Source organism: Parasteatoda tepidariorum, chromosome 7 (genome assembly GCF_043381705.1).
Source record: "Parasteatoda tepidariorum isolate YZ-2023 chromosome 7, CAS_Ptep_4.0, whole genome shotgun sequence".
NCBI lineage: Eukaryota > Metazoa > Arthropoda > Arachnida > Araneae > Theridiidae > Parasteatoda > Parasteatoda tepidariorum.
Genome location: NC_092210.1, coordinates 81,703,722 through 81,726,589, shown reverse-complemented (window position 1 = coordinate 81,726,589; position 22,868 = coordinate 81,703,722). Strand labels below are relative to the sequence as shown.

Genomic DNA, 22,868 nt, shown 5'->3' with positions numbered 1-22,868 from the left:
GGATGTAGCGCGTGAACCAGTGGATCGCTTTAAAGTATTGATAGTTGTGTTCTCTCTTACTTACATCAACTTTAGTGCTAATGAGTTAAGAATAGCGAATTTGCATACGGTATATATGTTACCGGCAAAGTATGAAATCCGGCACTGTATAGAATGACTAGGCATTGTATAGAATGCCTAAAATTAGCTGGCAAAGTATGAAATGATATATATTTCACACTTTGCCTAGGCATTCTATAGAATGCGAAATGAGAAACCGGCAATGTATGAAATAAACGTCCTGATGAGGTTATTATGTAAATGATGTGCATGTTACTGTGAATGAACGAAATCGGTGGTTGTTGACTTTCACCGGTGAATGTTGAAAATCACATAGTCGCTTTGGTGAATGTCCGAAATATTTATTACATCCGATTTGATATTAATTTACTCGTGGATATAATTACATTTATTCGATATTTTAATGCTTACTGACGATAGATTAGAAGAAACATCAGTGTTTGGAGTATTGGGCAAATTTATACCGGGCAATGGCACTTGACCTTAAAAAAAATCAGTGTAGGTTATACCGGGCAGTGGCACTTAACTAGACCTAGTATATATTTCAAACATTAACCAAAGGTCTTGTCATACTAGGTCTAGTTAAGTGCCACTGTCCGGTAAACATTTACCCGGTATACCCTACACTGATGTTTTTTTAAGGTCAAGTGCCATTGCCCGGTATACCCTACACTGATGCTTTTTTTTAGGTTCAGTGCCACTGCCCGGTATACATTTGCCCGGTATACCCTACACTGATGTTTTTTTAAGGTCAAGCGCCATTGCCCGGTATAAATTTTCCCGATACTCCAAGCACTGATGTTTCTTCTAATCTATCGTCAGTAAGCATTAAAATATCGAATAAATGCAATTATATCCACGAGTAAATTAATATCAAGTCGGATGTAATAGATATTTCGGACATTCACCAAAGCGACTATGTGATTGTCAACATTCACCGGTGAAAGTCAACAACCACCGATTTCGGTCATTCACAGTAACATGCACATCATTTGCATTGTAACCTCATCAGGACGTTTATTTCATACTTTACCTAAATAGCACTTGGCATTCTATAGAATGCCTGGGCATTGTACACATTGCCTAGGCAAAGTATGTAATAATTCTCACATTTCATACTTTACCTAAAAATAGCCGGCATTCTATACAATGCCTAGTCATTCTAACGAACGCCGGCGTTTCATACTTTGCCGGTAACATATACATGCAGACATATTAACTTTGCTCTAGTTAGCCCAGAATAAAATAAATTATGAAATTTCGATAACCAAAAAAAGCGCTTTTCGAGATTTTGAGTAAATTGCGTTATCATTGCTTCTTTTTCAAATAAAAAATATACATGTTTGTAGTAATTTTGTAAACTCTATTAAAAAAAGCAGCTGCAATTGCATTTCTTTCTGAAATAAAATAAATTTAATTCAAAATAAATTTAGTTCAAAATAATATCTGATTATTATGGAGGATATAAAAATAACTTACGTTTGAAACTAATATGCATTATTAATTCAATTTATATAATTCTTTTTTTGTCTTATCTGTTTATTTGTTCTTATGTATTATATAGCCTTATTTTTTCCTTGTTGTCTATTAATTAAAAAGGATGAAAAAACATTAAGGTAGTATTTCCGTTCAGACGATATTTTTGTCATAACAATGATTTTATTAGCAATACGTTTACAAGGGTTAACGGGACAATTAAAGAAGTGAAAAATTAATTTTTACTCCATTCGTACCAGTACTTACTGTTATCACAGTTTTAATTATCTTTCGTAATTACTTTCTGGGATATGAAGCTTCGTCTTTCTCTCTTTCCACATCTCCTAAGGATCCACTTCTGGAAATCACTCCTCTTGGTCATTATTTTTCCTATTCTCAAAAATAGTGTTAGGAAAGTATATTTTTGTAGCAATTCGAGATTACTTTACAACATAATAATTCACTTTTTGAATAATTATAATTCATAATAATTTCCCCAAGTAGGAGCATCCTACTTACCACTTGAAACTCTAAAATAGCTGCTGGAGGCACTATAATTTATTTTATAGGATAGCTTATAGTCTTTTTACTATACCTAGGCACCTACCTTTTATCGATTAGCTCTTTTTGATGCTCGAAAGATAATGGAGGTATCTGTAAATACCCTATCATGAATCATAGTATATTTACTATGCTTTCTATTTCTTTTCTCGATAATATAATTTTTTTTATTTTCCAATGCCCACCTGTGTTAACATTTCGTCAATTCAGACATCTACAGGGCAGATTTGTTAGCTACTCTTTCAGGGGAACCATATTAGGCGGGTCAACGTTGCTCCCACTGTAAGGACAGGTAGTACAAAGAATGAAAGAGCATCCATGCCTTGCCCGGGATTCGAAACCAGAACCTTTCTGGTGCAACGCCAATTCCCTGGCCTCTGCACAATCTGGTCGCATATAACAGTTCATTATAAAATCAACAATTATTTAATTGCGTGTTTACTTTTAAAATGCAAATAAATTGAATTTTCTTTCTAGTGGAAAGACATATCAGAAGCGTCATGTGACGATGATTGGCCGGGTGACGAAAAATGGGATGAAGAGATTGGTCAGTGCATTCGAACATATCCAATGAAACAACTTTACTACACCTTCGTCACTGTAACACTTTTCTTCTTGCCGGTTGCCATAATGATTACTGCGTACTTTTTAATAATCTGGAGACTTTGGCGAAGTAAAGCGCCAGGAGAAAACAACATTGCCAACATGAATGTACAGCAACGAGCCAAGAAAAAGGTAATACGATTACCAAATTTAATTCAATGTTAAAATTTTTGGTGACTTCTTTAACAGGCAATTTACAAAAAAAAATATGAGTTGAAATGGCTGCAGTAAATAAAATCACTCTTTACTTTCCCAAAAATAAAAATAAAAATGTTACAAGTTGCAAGATTTCTATACAATTTTTAAAGCGTTGAAAAAATTAACACGTTTCCTTTTTAAGAAAAAACACCCGAGCTATTTTAAAAGTTTTTTACGTCGAACTACTTACGACACGTACTTTGGGTAAATTCTTTTAAGCAACCACATATATTCCAAGGCAAAATTTCATTCCAAATAATTTTAAACAATATATATATATATATATTCTAGGAGAAAATGGTCTAAACAATGTTTCTTTTTTTTTATGNTATATATTAAAGATTTTATTGAAATAAATTTTGGGGAATTGTTTGGCATATTTCAAGGTTTTTTTAGTAAGAAATAACAAACTTTATCATCTCATTTTTTTATCTCGTAATATAAATATCATACCTAACAACATGAAAAAAAATTCAAGAGGGTATTTTGTGCTTTTTATGTTTACAAAAATATGTAATGGTTTTTATCGTTAATTCAAGATTTTTTTTTTAAAGCACAAAAGCAAATATACCTGATTTCCTTTCTTTTTTTCGTTATGTTAAACGTGGTATTTTTCAATTTTAAAAAAAATCAAGAGTTTGATTTTTGTTCTTGATAGATAACAAAATAAAAAGTGAGCTTTCTGTTTTTTTTTTCTCATAATTTTAAATGTCATGTCATTTTTTATGCATCTTTCAACATAAGAAAAAATCGAAATTTTTTTTTATTTTGTATTTTAGTCATGTCAATGTCCTTTTTTATGTATCTCAACATAAAAAAATTCGAAAAAATATTTTTTTTATTTTGTCATTAAAATAATAAAAAGTGATTTTTTTGACAAAATACTTCAAGATTTTTTTTATAGCATTAATAGCGTCCGACCCCCTGTTCGCTCCGTTTACCACCTTCCCTAATTGATTAATTCATTACAGTGTTTTCCTTAAAAGTCTATTAAAAAATCATTTAATTTATAAAGTTATTATAACTTCATATGAGTGCTTTTTGTTAATATGTTTATCGTAATGACGTGAAAGTATACCTGGACTTAAAAAATAATCAACTTTACTTAATAAAATAGTCCAATATTGAAATACAGATAGTGCGATACAATTATTATATTGAGGGGTAAAAATTTGTTTTAGTGACTTAAAATACCTTCAAATATTTTGGCTAATAAAACACTTTTTTATTTTGTTTCATAGCCAAAAAACAATGTGAACTTTTTTTTATACAAAAAACTAAGATTTCTAACCTTATGAGAAAAAACTGATGTTAAGAAACTTAATTTTTGTGCTATGAAAAATCTTTATTCATTTTTTATATTCTTAAAGAAAAAGAAAGAAGAAGAAAAGAACACCCATTCGTTTTTTTTTATGTTTAAAAGTATGATCTTTAACATTATGAGAAAAAATTGAAGCGATGAAACTTGTTATTTCCCAGCAAAAAAACCTGGTAATTTGGCAGAAATAATTCCCCTAAAATTACCCCCCTAACAAACTTATTTAAATCTTTTTAATATTTTAATAACTTAATTACATAATGTTGACTCTTTTTCTTTCTAATGACACTAAAGAAGAATTTATTGATTCGGCCAATTTTCTTTGTTTACAAAGAAAATTGGCTGAATCAATAAATTCTTGAAAATCAATAAATGAAAAAGATATCTATATTTTTAACATACGAGTCACCCGTCTGTAATTAAGCTATTTTCTTAAATTGAATCAACATTCAAAATGGCACAGTAATCGTAGTTTTGGTCCAAAAAATCTGGAAAAAAAATGTTTTATCTTTTTTTTTTTTACAGGAATTTTTCTGCAAAAAATTTCATGAAAATCTGTGACTTGAAATTTTTTTATTTTGGTTGATTTCACTTGGAATGACCCATATAATCTTTTAATCTGCTTAGAGATATTATACTATTTACCGTATTTCAGTCATAAAACAATTTTTATAAATAATGAGATTAAATAGAATAAAGCTAGATAATAAAGAATAATGTCAGATAAAGAATAATGTTAGTCACGTTTTCATTAGAAACCAATTTTTTTTTCTTAAACATAAAATATAACAAACATATATGCCCTTAAAGTCGCAATGTAAAGCGCGCCAAAAAAAAAAGACCACCCTGAATAATTTTTGATCTAATGATTGGATTAAATCAGTCTTAATCTTAATGGTTTGAGTAGATGGCCTCAGATATGCTAATGCTTGAATGTGGTCTAGGAGACCTATGTTAGCTTTCTCAGGGGTGCAGTTGGCCCTGAGATTATTATAATAGACTATAACGAGCGGCCTCATAGAGCTCTTCTGATCGACGAATTTCTAGCGAGTGAGGATATTTGCCGGATTGATTGGCCAGCCGGATCTCCAGACTTCAACACTATAGAGCAAGACTGTGACGATCTGGGGAGGGCATTTGCAACTCGCTACCTCCTCCGAGAACCTTCCCGTTAATGAAAACAGCGTAGTTTGACCAATTTCCACAGGAAAAGATAAACTACCTTATTTCAAGTTTGAAATCATGCTGCAAAGCCTGTATATTTGTAAGAAGGTTACCATACTCCCTACGAACCCTTTTTTTTAAAAATATTCTGCAACCGCTGTTTCATACCTTTCAACTCCAAAGAGTGTTACGCATGATCATGCGTGTGTATTACAATTGTTGAAATGTTATTTGTTTTGTATTGTATCAGTCAATGTATGTACAGATCAAATTTCATTAAAATCGGTCCACTAATTCTAGAGATAATCAACCAAGTCAGCAAATTCTCTTAATTTCTCCTTATTATCAAGCTTCGATATCTGCTTCCGTTGACGTATGAAACACTCTTTTTCTAAAGAAGGCATTGTTCATCTTCATTAATTCCAATTCATTACTCCACACCATTAAATGTTTATCTTCATACGAAAGTTTGACAAAAAAAATTCATTTTTTCCGGTTAAAAGTACGAGATACATAGATAAATAATTGAAAAGTCATCAATTGTAGATGGGGAGCAATTTTCATCCTAAATTAAAATCTTGTGTTTTGCGTGAAGTTTTTATTTATCATTATTATTTATTTATTTTTAAAACAATCTTGCTTTAGAATGTTTTTTACTAATTATGAAAAATGAATCATAGAGCTTTTTTTCTCAGTATTTTTTTTTTAATTTAGGAACTGATGGATACCTAATCTTGGGTTAACAGATTATGTAACAAAATTTTGAGCAACGATTTGGTAGGATGTCTTAAAAGCAATTCATTTTCGTCTAAACTGTGCTAAATTTTAATGAGTTTAATTTATTTTTTTTGTATTAATGATACAATAGTCTATATTAAATGATATAGACCATTATTTTCCATCCTAATTATTTTAATTATTATAAATCTAGCAATTTTGTAGGATAAATAATGCTTAGAAAAGAGTTATCTAATGGACATTTCACTTAATTAAGTGTTAAAAGCTTGATTTATTTTGAAACTTTCATTATGAATATGTAACCAAAATAATTTCACAATAATAGTTCTTTAATATTTTTCTTCTTTAACACATTATTACTTCTTTTCTATCGTTCATTCGATAATTAAAATGTTTTAGATAAAGAATTTTTATTCTTATAATTCAGTTATGCTTCTGAAAACTACGGCAGAATTGCCGTCTGCCGTTGTTTTCAGAAAAATGTTTGAATTATGCTTACTGATAGTTCTATTACAGTTCGTAAAGAAACGTCTAGATTGCTTAATACCTTTGATTATTATAATCTCTTATTAAATACTTTGCTTGCATGACTGAATATAAAATTGAATGAAATGAAACTCTTAATATACTTCATGCATGTTCGAGTTAAGTACGGGTGAAAAATTGCTTTTAATGGTGATATAAATAGATTTTCTGTTTATTATTTTTTGTTAGAAATATATTTTGTAAAGATTTAATTCAATAAATACGTTTAAAGACGAGAAGAAGGGACAATGACATTCATTAACAAAATTCAACGAGTTATTGTGGTTTCAAAATTCAATTAAAATTTGGTTTATTTACTTTCTTTTCCAGATGAGAAAAACTCATTAGTTCATATTGGGTGAAATAAGAGAAAATGGTTGAGGAATAATTTAAAATATAGAGCGGTAATTGTGATTAACGTAATGAAAATTTTAAAATTGATTTTAGATTTCACAATTAAAAGTCAATATTTACATTTTAATTCATTTTTTTACCTCTTCACAATGCATACCAACTGATTTGTGAAAACGAGTTAAAAGAAATATAATAAATAGTATGTAATATGTAATGCTCCTGAAGGTAATAAACTTTTTATTATTTAGAGAAAGTTACCATCATTGGGACACTTATTTTTCTCTATTGAATTTTTAGATTTCATAGTTTCGTATAGGATAATAGTTTTATACGAGTTAATGTGATTATTACCTTCCAAAATACGTCTACCTAAGCATAGATATTTTATTTTATATAATAACCGTCATTAAACAGCCGATCTGTTTTCGAGTTTGCGACTACTAGTGTTCAGCTCCATGGCCTTGTAATTTCAAACCCAATCCAGAAGACAAGGGAACGCCTGGGTTAAGTATTAGGAGAAATCTTGCTGTCATGGAGGACTTTTTGATGGAACTACATGGCGAGTAAAAGCACGAAAACTTCCCACGGTTAGCTCGATGGAGAAGGGAATCTAACCCATGATCCATTTACCATTTAAGATATTTTTAGGTCAGTACTGTGCTGGGTGGAGAATTTGTATCGACCAGCCAGCAGTTGGCTTAGAAAGTAAAAATAAGTTATTACCTGATTTAGATTTAATTACTCCCGAAATCGGATATAACGGACCTGAAATCAGAATGTTTTCCTAAAGTAAATCAGATACAACGGCACTTTTTGTATAACTCTGAAGTGACTTAGATAATGTTCGTAAATATTAATTGCCAGCAACTGAGGTAGGCTGGCTCATTGGCGGTAACTACGGTCTATTATGTTCGTAAAATCCGTTATAACAATCGTTATTAATCCAGAAATTCAAGGGCTCTAATCCAGATGAATAACATTGATGAAACACAGTTTTAAAAAATGCAGGTAATATTTTAATCACTATTAACATCTCATCGATATTCGAAATTGATTTAATATTGAAAAGATAGAAGCAAAATTTGAAATTCGTAGTTTTTATTCAGGAAGTTCTTCTAAACGTGAATCAACTCACGATCTAGAAGGCTCTTTCATACTTCATAAAGTATGCTTAACAGCCAATAGGTAACGCTAATAACTCCAAAATAATGGCACGGGGAAGAAGTTGGTCATTTTTCAACGTGTACTTTATTTCACTTGTACAAATCCAGATTTTGAAATCTTCCTAATTTTTAAAAGTAATTATTTTATTGAAATATGTACTATAGCAATAGAAAAAAAGCAAAGAAATAATTTTTAGAATATGGTTATGCTTTACATGGAAAAGTAAATTTAGAATACGATTAAGCAAAATACTAAAAAACTCGTTTTGTTCTGAAAATATACAGTCATATTTAACCTGAAAAAGTTCATTGTATAAACAATAGAAAATGTCCACGCCATATGACTTTAATACTGAATAGTTTTATTTAAAAAGTCTTTTACCGAAACGAAATGGCCTGGTTACTTGACTAAAACATTCCCTAATTCTGGGTTCAAAATTAAAAGAATAAGTTGGAAAAGTCTAATACGTTAGTGAAGTTTCAATTCCTCAACATGAATACATACATGAATGATACATGAAAAAGTGCTTCCTTGATGGCCATTTTTCGAAGTATGATAATAAATTATTATACTTCATGATTTAATAAATATTTTTTATTTATAATAGAAACAAAAGCCAAAAAACATTATAGCTTGCAACTTAGACTTAATTAAAAAAATAATTCATTCTTTGCAATTAATGAAAAAAACAAAATGACAGCTTTAATTTCTTATGATAATTAAATCTGAAAAAATTGAAGGAATTTTAGTAATATAAGTACACTATGACTTAACTTACATGATTTAAATAATCAAACACACTAATAATTCTCGCCACGAAAAATAAATGAAAATAAACTCAAAAAATAAAAAATTAGCATAGAAATAAAAATAAAATTCAAAAGCATAACACATACCAATACATTTATGCATGCATCAAAAATCCCAAAAATGACCGACGATTGGAAAAAATCATTTAATAAAAGGGCGGAAATTGAAATGTTCAATAAAAAAAATTGTATAAGAAAGCATCTGACTGGGAAAATGAATTAACAATGAGTTCTGATGCATATCAAACAATTTCAACCTAAAGTCTTTGGTCGGATATATATTAGCTTTGCCTTAAGATGTTGTTGCTGCATATGGTGGTAATTCTGAAATAGTATAGCTTTTCCTAACAGACTGCGCCAGCCCATTACCAGCACCAACAGATTAGTTCTAGACTCAAATAATCACAAAAAATCAATTAACAACTATAATTTTTAAAAAAATAAACGTTAGCAGATATTTTGTAACCTCTTACTCGAAATTCAAACAGGAATCAACAACTATAATAATATAATATTCAAAGTAAAGCATCCGATCAATTCTAAAATTTTTATATCAACCATCTACAACAACGCTTCTGCAAATCGTATATAGCTGATGGCATGTGAATTCCCCAAATCACATCTGGCTGATGTAATGGAATATATCTAGAGGATACACTAACTACCACCACGTTGACAATTTTGCGTTGTATAAAAACAACTTGGGTTAAACGTTAGGTTTTTCGTTAGAAACAAAAACAGTTAAGATATTATTATATGGTTATTCTAAATTTCCAGAACTATTTGCTTTACTCATTTTACCTGTTCTAAAAGAAATTATTACTTAGCTACATAAAAAGTTTAAAAAATTTCAAAGAAACGCAATTTAGGATAAACTATTTATTCATTTCGTATATTGAGTTCTTGACTCAGAATTGATCTAATAAAGCATTGTCTTTCCGTTCGCGAAGAGGAAACTCTTTTTTTGGTTTGAAATAGAAGAATAGTTGTAATTTGATCACCGATGCAGGGCACCCATTCTTCTTTTCAGTCTTAATCTAACTGTTACATCTTATATTGTTCTTTCGACTCAGTGAAATTTTTTTGTTATTTTAATTTATTGTATTTCTTCAATACAAAGTATATTTAAATTCAAGTCATTAACTTTCATTATTCTGACATCTCAAAGAAAATGCTTCATTCAAATTCAATATTCAAACTCGGAATACTTCAGCAGAATTTTAATCGCACAAAACAGAAAATAAAATTTTGATACACGAAAAATACTTCATACAGTTTAAATTGCACAATTTAAATATATCTCTTATTTTTGAGCCTAAGAAAAGTTTTTTAAAACAATTTTAAGCTGCAAAGATGATATTCATATACCCCACACTGGCAAAAAATTTGGTTAAACTATGAAACTTTAAATGCATACCTTGAATTATAAGACGGTGGAAATTTGCTCTTACTTTAGTATGATGCATAATTGTATTATGTTTCCATTATATGCTTTATATTCAGGATCACTACACTCTCAGAGCAATTGGTCCATTGATGAGCCTTAATACTGATACTTTGAATCACAAAACGCCGAACATTTGACGGCATCTGTAATAAGATACATAATACTACCATGTTTCCGTTTCCATGTTCCGTTCCAATGTTTAATATTTAGGCACCCTACTCTCTCAGAAATATTAGCTCCATGTTGACCCATAATATTAGTACTTTGAATCATAATACTTTGTAAATTTGCTGTAACCATTTTAAGATGTTTAATATAGCAATTTTTCTGTTTGAATTGAACCATATTATCGTTTAACGAAATTTGAGAATAACAATATATATTTTTCATCTTAGCACCATATTAAGATTACAGCAAATAAAGTAGGAGGCTGGACAAGCTTCAAAATATTTAGCAGTGAATCCTTGAGAACACTAATTCAAAACTGACTCCTAATGGAAAAATATTTTATGAGATTTTTAACTATTATTTTTTAAAGTCCACCATTGCTTTATTTATTTTTAACTTCTAACGGAGCCGTTCTCGATAGAGAGAATTTATTTATAGTGAAAATTCTTTTCTTGAATGAAAATTAATAAGATAATGATAATCATTAGAAAAAGGGATAAAATTAAATAGACTTCTCACTGATATGTATTTTGAACGAAAGACCACATTACGGGAAAATAGTTATTTATTGGATTTCCGTTTTTTCATTTTTTTTTATTTTAATTTGTTATTTTCAAGAGAAGAAACAGACATACAAGAAATATTTTTGTTACCTGGGATCACATGTTTCATTAATGGTAGCTGTAAAAGTTATCGATAATAAATTCATACAAAGAATAAAAAATACTCACAAAAAAAACTGAATATACAAAAAAAGGGGGAAGCAAATACATATTACTTAATAGCAAACAGGGTATCGTTTAATGTCAGTCACAATTTATTTTATAATAAATACAGATTCTTAATATTGTTAACAATAAATAAATTCCTTCAATTTTCGTTTGAATGAGCTTTTGTTTGGAGCATTTTGCAAATCAGTGGACTAAAAAAAGTGGAATAAAAGCTAAATAACTAAATATCTTGCGTAAAATATCTTCTGAGGTATCGGTATTTATATTTCGTTGTATCTACGTGTGTTAATGAAGAATACTTAATTTACGAAAAATCTGTACAAGGCGCTGATTTACAGCCTTATATGAATTTAATGTTATGCTACGCAGAGAATTTTGAAGAGGGCGAAACAAGAGAAAGCCTTACGATGTAAGGTCAGATGAGCATGGTGTTTAGGACAACACATCCTATCAAAACTCCAATCAATAACTCTTGATAGGTCGCCAAAAATGCATGTGGTCTCGCTTTGCGTGATGGCACACTACTCTTTTACTATTGGCGAGCTCAGAACGTTTTTGGATGACAGATCCGTCAAAACTGTCCAATCGATTACAGTACACATCTGAATTGATTGTTCCGTTCCTTGGTTGGAGCTCAGAAACACCACACCCTTCCAATCCTACCACACTGAGAGTGTAACCTTCCTCTGATGAAGTTCTAGTTTTAAAATCGCTGATGGCGAAATTCACTTAAGGATTAAAACCGTTTTCGAGCCACATTGTTGTAGACAATCCGCTTCTCCTCACCAAATATCATTCATTGTTTAAAAACGATCATTTTCTTCAAGTATAATACGCATACAGATGTTTGCTCGAACCATCAAATGAACTTCTTTGAGTTCATGAGGAACTCAAATGTCAAGATCGCTTACATATCCCAGCTTCCTTAGATGGAAGTAAACACTTTTTTGACTGATCTTCAATGTTTCCGAAATCATCGTGTAACGTAGGTTACACTGGATCTTGTCTTTATTTTATCTTCATCAATCCGGATAAACATTCCTGAACAAGGAGTATCATTCGAATCAAAATTACCAGCTCAAACCAGTTTTAGCAATGACATTCTTCTAGAGCATCGTGACCATAAACTTTATAAAAGCAATTTTTGCACACAAGATTGACCCCCATTTTTCCCTTTTCGGAAGTAAAATAGTAAAATATGGCAAAAATGAACACTTTTATCTTCCACATGTTCTCCAACACTCAACAAAATATCTCACTTTGTTCTTTACAATTAAACTTAAACTGTCAACTATTAACGATGAAAAAACTATTATTGCAAATGCTTCAAGTATTTCAAAAACTGCACTATTGCAATCCGTTGCAAAAAAAGGAGCACTATGACTTTTTACTCAACCCAATAGATACCTATTAAAAATTTTCTAAATATCTTTTGAAGTACATCAATTCTTTTAATGTGTGTAATAGTCACCTTCCCAAATTTTTAGAACATAATTTATTTACGAATGTACCGACGAGTAATAAAGGGCTGATAAAAAATTTTGCTAACTATGTATTTTAAATGCTAAATTTAAAAGCTTAGCTTATTTCCAACATGGTCAACATAAGATTTCCAATTAAGGTTTGAATCAAATATATAATTCATATATAGCGAATTTAAAGTAAAAGATACTTTATCGAATTACTTTTTTTAATGGATTTGCAAATCAATGCTAAATTTAACTTACAAGTCGTCTCATAGCATATTATTGTAAAATTCTGAATAAGATTTTGCTTTTCAAAAGACTTGTGAACTGTTTTTTTTTTTTTATTATTTTTTATTTTTTTAATCTAGATTTCCAATGCATTTAAGGACTTCGAAATATTCAATTTCTAAACATAGAAATAAGAATTGGCATATATTTTGAATAGTTTCTTTTAATACAGTTATGATATTATAGTTATTTTATGAGTCTAGAAAATGTATGAATTCAATTTGTTGGCAATAAATTGGATATTATCACTTTCTGGAAAAATCTTGTTACTAGAATGTAGTTGATTAATTTCAATTATTTTTTGCTACTGCTGCATTCGTTAAATTAAATCTCGTGAAAAAAAAATTTGTAAACCTAATTCTGCTTTGTAAGACTTTAACTATTCTATTATAAGCAGTACTATAGTATTTGTTACCAGGTAAGGAAGAATTTTCATAAACAAATTTTGTCAGGGTTTAATTTTGTTAAATTTTTCAGACTTTATTTAGTTATTTTTCTGTTAGTTTTGAAAACTGTTTCTGAAACAAAACTAAAATCATTTTTTTAAGCTTATAATACCCTTTAGAAGGATTTGGAAGCACCGGTTTCTACAAATAGTATAATCATAGCAGATTAAGAAATATTCGAATTTGTTTTTAATAGATAAATCCCCGTTTGTTATTTGACTGGTATTCTGTATCGATACTATATGTATATTTTTATGATATTCTTTTTTACAAATTACAGTTGAGTTTAAAATTGTTGTTGAATACAGAGTGGAAAAAACGTCGGAAAAAGGCATCACTTGCCTGTGGAGAAGAAATTCAGTTTTCTCCCTAAAATCACCCCCCATGTCTGCAAAAAAAAATGCGGAAAGCTTGCAAAGGATAGTAGTGAAGTGCTTTCAGGCGTTATTATAATAATGTAACATAGCTTTGTGTGAAAAAAAAAATTTAGGTATCAATGTTTACGATTTGTTGTTGTTAATTTACGTCGCACTAGAGCTGCACAATGGGCTATTGGCGACGCAATGTTTATGATAAAACCTCCTCTTTGGCTATAAATTTTAACCAATCATTAAATAATTGTAAATACTTTTTAAGTTTAGTTAATACATGCCATTAATTTATCTATAAAGTTTAATTTGATTATATATATTATTAATGAAATATAATTTTTACATCATTTTAAAAAATGCAATTTTTCATGGTAAAATACAAAATCTATACGAAATCGGACGAATAGTTCCTGAGAAATCGAATTTTGAAAAAATCGTATTTTTGAAATTCAATTTCTCATGAACCATTCGACTAATTTCTCTCAAATTTAGTATCTTGCCACGTAAAATTGCATTCCTTAAAATGATATTAAAATTGTCCACCTTATAATTTTTATTCTTTTGACTAATATTAAATAAAAAAAATAAAAAATAATAAATATTTACTGAAAGTTATTTTTTCGTGTAATTATCTTTAAATTATTTTATTCTGTAATTGGGCTCAAAAATTTTTCAATTTGCTTAAAAAGTTTTTGAGATATGGGGAAATATGCGGAACGTAAAATTAACTTTAAGGGGTTCAAAATATGGATCACTTTCCTGACCAAACTATTGGGACCATATTTCCCACATTTCGACTACCCTTTATATTTTGGGGTTGTGAAATTCAAATCCGTCGAAAAGAGATCTGCTTATTCATAGAACGTATGTTTTTGCGTCTGAGTTTGTTACTTAAAATATCGTCTGCACTAATTAATTAGCATATTTGAAGTCAACCATTTGAACCATTAAGATTGTGTCCTAAAACGTAAAAGTCCGATCTCTAGATCAAAAGTTATTCAGGGGTGGTCCGTTTTTCTATTTTGCGCACTGTACTTAACAACTAGTTCAGCAAAAGCCATCTGTAAAACTATTTTCAAAATTATGTTTCCTTTTATAGCAAACTAAAACACCTCCAGATTAATTATAGCTTCTACAACAATAAAAACATTTTAAGTTATTAACATTCTGAAGATTTCGGACAAGAATGTTTCGGATAAAACTATATGATATCAATTGAGTTATGTTTATCAACTAAAAGAACATCGAGTTCCACAAAATTTAATCTCATACTATAAAAATTGAAATGAATAACATTAATGTATTTGAGATTGTTGTAATAAATACAAATGAACAATCTGGTGTGCCTGTAGTTAATTGATTGGGAAAGTTATCAGATTCTAAGCTATAATCATGTAACGCTGACGACTAAATCAGATTCTTTGTGAATGCGGAACACTCTCTCTAAATTTCTCGTTTTGACGAATAAATTATTCCTGAAACAGCAAAACTGAATATTGTTTTCACGTTTGAAATGTTTAGAAAGGAATAATAATTTTCTCAAGCCGACCGGTTTGTGTAGGGGGCAGGGAACTGTCCTTTCATCAGAAAGGTTCTGGGTTCGAATCCCGTGCAAGGTATGGATGTCCTTTCCTTCTCTGTGCCATCTGTCCTCACTGTGGGAGCGACGTTGGCCCACCTAGTATGGTGCCCCTGAAAGAGAGGCCACCAAAATCGCCCTGTATATGCCTGAGTTGACTGATGTTAAGATGCATTGGGAAAAGAATAATAATAATAATAATAATTTTTTCAATAGTTGGAGCCAGGTACTCGTTGATATAGATCGGAGATGTGTCAAATCTGGAGTTTATATCCGAGGCTAGAAAATGTTTTTTTTCCTTTCAATGCTATTACACAATGATCTTTTTCGAGCTTAACTTTGAATTGAACAAAAATCGGCTTGTGTCTGTCTTTGCGTGATTGCGCGCTATGCACGGCGACAACTTTGCCTCCACTGTTCATATCCAAAGAGTTGAAATTGATCATGAAATTCAAAATTTGAACTCAGTATTTGCTTTCTTTCTCTATTTATAAATTCCATTTTTAATTGTGCTCTAAAAAGTAACAGCGTTGGATTAGATATAAAATTGAAAATAATTTGATTTGAAGCGAAATATAATATTATAATTACTATTTGCTATAGATATTATTTAGAATGTATTATATTTATCAGGTAAATATTTTCTGATTAGATGTTTTTCTAAGTTTCTACTATTTCAAAAACAAATCGCATTTTAAATATTGGCAACGTTATTTGATTCAAGGACTCAAAATTTACGCTGATCCAAGACCACTGTAATGTGACTCAGACCACCATAAAATAATTAGTAGTGGTCGCTCATACCAGCAATGAATGAAAAGAATGGAATGCTGTTTTCAAATTTTGATTTTTTCGGTTTTCTGTTTTGGTCAGAGATTTTTAACAAAAAAGCATATTTCATCATAATTTTGACATCACACAAACTCTGTATTTCTAATTTGACATTACACAAAATCCGTATTTCCAATTATCTAATTTTTCACATAAATTCGTTTTATTAACTTTAAAAAAACTATTAAAAACAGATATATGGACTAGTGAAACAAGTAGTATCTTTTAGTTACTGATGCTTCAGACCAGTGACTAATTTCTCTTTTCTATCCCTGATGCTGACTAAATTTTCAAAATTGGCGACAAAAAACTTTACAATGACAGAAAGTATGTAGTTTTATCTTAAACAGAATTAAAATCTATGAAAATTAATTATTTCTTCAAAAAATTTTCATAAACTGTCAAATTTTGAATTCAAGTAAAAATAAGAAAAATATTTTTTTATCAAATTGTCTGTTAAAGTAGTGATAGTTATGGTATATATTATTACCTTCAAACTGTTCTAAATATAATTTAACACTCACTAAAACAAAGCATTTTAAAACTTATTGAAGTTTCTATTCCTTGAACATTGTTACATTAAAACAAAGCCATATCTTTGTTTTAGAGAATGCAAAAATCCGATATCAGATAAAAGATGCAGTGGTATCAGGTGAATTTTAGTGATATCTCCTCTACTATGCAACAGCAAAATGAAGTACAAAGTGTACACTGGATAAATAACTAGATTATCATGAATACAGCAGGTGTATTTACACTGTACAAAGAATATATTCAAATGCATAGATCTCAGAACATTTGCCATATGATAATTTATTTGCAGATCCCAGTATGTCAATATTTTTTCTGATGGTGCTGCACAACGTTTAAAGCAATGATAAAATAAACTTCAATGGAAAAAAGGTACAGGCTGAGCCTGTCATGGATCCAGGGGAAAAAAACTTTTCTAATTTCTTCCTATAATAAAATTAATTGCTGCATTCTAAATTTCGCACGTGGCAATTAAAATATGAGCGTTCAAAAATTATTTGTTTTACTCAAAAAATTTTAATGAAATTCTTCCTTTATCAAGTATGTTCACAAAATCATTATGACCTTTTGGTCGCAAATAGGAGTCATTTTCTTTTTGTAATATTTTATTCATTTATGGTTTCCATATTGTAACAGCTAATCCATAATTTGAAATCAGAGAGTAACATCAAATGTTAAGTTCGTAACAAGTTAATTTGCGTTTTTCATGATTATTAAAAGTCGCAATCTTTCCAAAATATTTTCGAAAATGTCATAATCTCTTGGATAAAAATATATATTAAACAAACTTACCGTAACAGCTAAATTGTCCTTTAATAGTAAATTAGCTAGAACTTTGAGGGATTTTATCTTAAGCTCGTAGTTCCAGCGCATTTTTGGCCTATCCTAATGTTTGCGACCTTTAATTCAATTAAGCTTGAATTTCAATTTAAGCTTGATTTCGTTTCAATGGGAATTTAACAGACCATTGTGAGTTGAGTAAATTTTAGAATGACTAATCAAGTCTTGAACAAAATTAAGACTATTTAACAAAACGAAAAACTTTATTGTAAGCAATGCATACAAAATTTTATTCTACTTCGTATCTAGAAGCAGTTTAACAAAAACTTGAAAATAAATATGACTAATAATTAAGACTATTTAACAAAACGAAAAACTTTATTGTAAGCAATGCATACAAAAGTTTATTCTACTTCATATATACATGGAGACGCAGTTTGACAAAAACTAGAAAATAAATATGCTACTATGTACAGAATCACAAAAAAATAAGACTTCAATAAAAATAATGACGTGTTCTTACAAATATTCCAATCCAGTTGATGAATTAAATGATGAACGTAGAAGGAAAGTCTTTTTTTAAAAGCTGTTGTGTTTGTAACTAATCAATGTAAGTTACAAACAAAAAATAGTTTCTTGAATTAATAAATACACTCAATCTTATTCTTCATAAAATTAATATTCATACTTCTTTGGTGGTGGAGGGGGATATGATATTACAGGTGGCGGCTCATAAGGAGGAGGTGGTGGAGGGGGATCATAAGCTACTACAGGTGGTGGAGGTGGTGGGGGAGGAGAATATGGTGCTACAGGAGGGGGTTTATAAGGAGGTGGTGGAGGGGGTGGATAAGCTACTACAGGAGGAGGCTTATAAGGAGGAGGGGGTGGATAAGCTACTACAGGAGGAGGTTTATAAGGAGGTGGAGGAGGAGGGGGTGGATAAGCTACTACAGGTGGTGGCTTGTAAGGAGGTGGTGGAGGAGGAGGATATGGTGCTACAGGTGGAGGTTTATAAGGAGGTGGCGGAGGAGGGGGTGGATAAGCTACTACAGGTGGTGGTTTGTAAGGAGGAGGGGGTGGTGGTGGAGGATAAGCTACTACAGGTGGTGGTTTGTAAGGAGGAGGGGTTGGTGGTGGAGGATAAGCTACTACAGGTGATGGTTTGTAAGGAGGAGGGGGTGGAGGATAAGCTACTACAGGTGGTGGTTTGTAAGGAGGAGGGGGTGGAGGTGGTGGTTGGTAAGGGGGAGGAGGTGGTGCTTTGTAAAGAAGAGGTGGTGGTGGTGGAGGAGGAACATATGGAGGAGGAGGTGGTGGTGGTGGTGGAACATATGGAGGAGGTGGTGGCGGTGGAGGAGGAACGTATGGAGGAGGTGGTGGTGGTGGAGGAGGAGGAATATATGGAGGAGGTGGCGGTGGAGGTACGTATGGGGGAGGTGGTGGAGGCTTATATGGAGGAGGAGGGGCCACATATGGAACAGGTGGTGGAGGAGGGGCCACATATGGGGAAGGTGGTGCAGGCTTATATGGAGGAGGAGGGGCCACATATGGAGCAGATGGTGGAGGGGGAGCAACATATGGAATAGGTGGTGGAGGGGGAGGAGGGATGTATGGTGGAGGTGGAGGTGGGACGTATGGAGGAGGTGGAGCTACATACGGAGGAGGAGGTGGTTTGTAAGGAGGAGGTGGTGGAGGTGGAGGTGGAAGGTAAGGAGCAGGTGGCTTGTATGGTGGAGGTGGTGGTGGAAGATAAGGAAGAGGGGGTGGAGGAGCATAACATGCTGCTAACTTAGCCTTAATCACTTGTTCTGTCACGTAATCTCCTGGTGCAATTGGAAGAATAACAACTTGATCCGAAAGTAAAATTTTGCTAAATAAGTATCCTTCTTTGACCAATGCCGCAGGAGTTGCCAGTGCCAAGTACGTGTGTGATGCTATAATAAAGAGTCACATTTTATTAATGGTTTTGTTCGAAAGATATACTAACAAGAAAAGGTTTTTTTTTATCTCATTTTTAGTTACCTTTCAAATCACATGCGCAACTATCCTTAATAACAAAGCGCAATAGTTTTCTCACTAGCTTTAAATCAATATTACCGAAGCCACCCAAAACACCAAGTTTTCCACAAAGTGCACCATAGGAAGCTAAAAGAAAAAGAATCTGTAAAATTAAACTTGAAAAAATATATTTTTTAAATCAATTCATTTTCAATGTTTATTGTTTAAATACAGCTAAAAAAACGCATAATCTCATTTTTTTTCTCACAATTCCTTTTCATGATTTGATCTTTGTAAAGAAAAGGTTTAACCTCCCAATCTAGAAAATTTAATCTTTTTTAATTGAAGATTAAAGTTCACAAGGAACTAAAGGAGTGGGGGTATCTCCTTGCTTAAAACAATATAGTCTTATAATTTTCCATCAAAATTCACTTTTAACTTTTCATCTCTTGTATTTAAGTCTTAACCTTCCTGTCAATGTAATTTTGTCTCCTCTAACCAAAGGTCTACATTTAAAAGGAGCTAAAAAAGATGGGGGGGGGAGAATATTTATATTTTAAACATCATAGTTTAGTAGTTTTATGTTGAAATTCTGATTCTGTTTTCTAACGGATGATCCAAATTACTCTGATGGAGAAGAAAATCTCAACACCAAGAAGAAGTTGTGCTAAATAAACTAAATTTAATAGGCTTGTTTATATAACTGAAAGATGATGTCTATTCAAATTCAACGCTTGGTACATAAGTTTGGTGCTAGTAGCGAAATTGTGACCGTGCAAATCAGAGTTACTTTAAATACGTGTTCTACATTTCGTAAGCGTTATTTTTCGTTAAGCTCTGACAGATGTCTCGATGTCATATTTGAGAATGTCTCGAAAAAGACGAAAAAGACATTGTCAACAGCTCACTGACTTTGAACGTGGTCCTGCAATAGGGCAGCGAGAAGGTGGAATTTCTTACCGCGATATTGCAGAAGGACTGGGGGGAAATGTATCCACGGTGCATGATTTTATTTCATTTTTTTTTAACCGTCGTTGATTTTTGGGTTTGCGACTACTAGAGTTCAACTCCGTAGCCTTGTAATTTCAAGCCTAATCCAGAAGACAAGGAAACACTTATTATTTTATTACATGTGTTAATTAAATATGTCACTCAAGCAAACAACGCATTGCCGAAATTTCATTACTCTGCAATAATTTTTTCTCAGTGTTGGGATTTTATTTTTCCATCAGTGAGTTAAGAAGTGAAAAAAATGGATAATACTTCAATTTTTTAAAAAAATAATATCTTATAATTTCCATATAAGCTATAACTATTGTATTCCGATTGGGGTTTTTTAATGCTGCTCTGCTGAGTTACCATTAAAGTTTACATATTGTGCAAGATATTTTGACCAAACTGGTTGCTGAAGGTGGATGGCATTTATATATTTCATAAACAATGACTTTTCTTTCATTGACTTTTAAGTGAAAAAAATAATGGAGAATAAGAAAAGCAACCACTGGGGTTGGTGAGCGGAAAGAACAGGGAGAGAAGCCTCCTAGTCTTAATCAAAATTGTAACATTACTTATTATATGTGTAGCCATAGGTTAGAAGTGTAAATTTGATATTTGAGAAGTAAAATCTCCTTTAACCAATGCATAATTTGCCTTTACTAAAGCTGAATTTTAATTGGTGCCAGGTCAAGTTTCACAAATTATCGAATAAAACCAAGGATCAATGCTCCCTTTGTTTAATATAAACTCATATGATGAATTTAATAAAACTGTTTACCGTACAAGATTGAGTATTCAACGATATCTGTGGTAGTTAGGATAATTTACTTCAGGGATTGATGTGAGTGATTTTTCTTCCAATTCTTACAAAAAGAAATTAAGAAAAAAGAGTTGCAAGGCTAAAAATATATAATAAAATGTGCTTTCTAACTCAGATATTATATTTTCGTATTGATTGAGGGAATTAATTTCTATTCGTTGAAATTTAAGTTCGTAAATTAAGTTAATTATTCCATAACCTCAGGAGGGATTGTCCAGATTGTCATTGTATGACTACAGTGCTAGGTTGCTTTTGTTAAATTATTTAACGAGTTTTCATCATTGACCAACGACAACAGTTTCATGGTGACAATTATAGGGTAAAATTTAACACAATGACAAACAACCTTTATAATCTTGAATTTTTAATCTTCTAATACTTTTCACATAACCAATTTGGCAATTTCATCCAAATAAGGCTAATAGTCTTTACCAAATTAAAATTTTCTGTTTTGTTCATTAGCGTTTGCTAGAAAGATTAACATTCAAAAAGTATTTCTGTGTTTTATTTCTTGCTTAAATAATAGTTTGATGTAAAGCTTTGCACAGTCAAAAAATACATTGAAATTAATACAAAAAGGAAACAAATCGCGAAACACCAGTGGTGGTAAAAAAAATTTTTTTTAATTATCTCTTTTGCAATACGAATCAATGCCTTGTTTTTTATCAAAGAAACTAAAAAAAAAAAATAAACAGTAATTTTACGACTTTCTTAAAACAAAGTTGAAATATTATGGAAACTGCATTACTTACCATAAGTTAGTATTCATTGGTTGAGGAACAATCGAATTATTAAATTACAACTCAATTAACCGAAATTGTTATAGTTCAATGAATGATTGTAAATTGTTGTGCTTTAATAAGATTTTGAACCAAAATGAATCGGTTTTAAATCTTATTTTTGCAAAACATATGCTGACGTGCGAAAGAAGAAAACGATACGAGATAGCAGTTTTTCCGGTCCGAAGAAACAAGCTAGAAGGAGTTTCTAATTATTTTCTACGCTTCCATTGACACTCAAACAGTTTTTGAAGATTTCAGTCTCACTTTCCTCAATAGTTATTACTTGGATATCAATAGGGGATTTTCCTCCTTAAAGGTGAAGATTTTGAAGCGGGTTCTATATATATATATTGAAGACGTTCATTAAGTGACCCCCTATCCATAAGACATTTTTTTTTTGCATTATTTCAGCATATTTGCATGACTATTTCTCAGAATCAAGATTGGCAAAGGACTATTTAAACCGAGAGGCATGGGACTATTTGACAAAGGAGTGTAAAAACAAGGACTAAGTAAGACTTACCTATTGGTGGTGCCAATAAAACCACTTTCAGGCCTAAAAAGAAATAATTACTAATTATGTATCTATGCATTTTCAAGCAATTTTGACACTTGTTATGCTCAATAATATTGATACCCTACATTCACCACCATGATAAAGAAA

The 22,868-nt window shown here is 31.1% G+C and overlaps 3 protein-coding genes across 4 annotated transcripts in view; 1 reads left to right on the top strand and 2 right to left on the bottom strand.

Moving 5' to 3' along the window:
- LOC139426078 (QRFP-like peptide receptor) overlaps positions 1-22,868 on the top strand; it is a 222,398-nt gene that overhangs the window by 158,488 nt on the left and 41,042 nt on the right. For both annotated transcript variants that reach the window (XM_071183699.1, XM_071183700.1), the window contains exon 3: positions 2,575-2,832. In XM_071183699.1, coding sequence (XP_071039800.1) covers positions 2,575-2,832 — 258 coding nt within the window. The remainder of the gene's footprint in view (positions 1-2,574; positions 2,833-22,868) is intronic.
- On the bottom strand, positions 17,853-19,805 carry LOC122271346 (uncharacterized; the record flags this gene model as incomplete). The annotated part of the gene is made up of 2 exons (XM_043052297.2): positions 17,853-19,542; positions 19,631-19,805. Coding segments are annotated over 2 exons (1,434 nt in total), but the record flags the coding sequence as incomplete, so codon positions are not given.
- Positions 22,648-22,868, bottom strand: part of LOC122271348 (uncharacterized) — an 8,400-nt gene continuing 8,179 nt past the window's right edge. Inside the window, exon 4 of the mRNA XM_043052299.2 lies at positions 22,648-22,760. Within this exon, the coding sequence (XP_042908233.1) occupies positions 22,663-22,760 (98 nt within the window). The 3' untranslated portion in view covers positions 22,648-22,662. The remainder of the gene's footprint in view (positions 22,761-22,868) is intronic.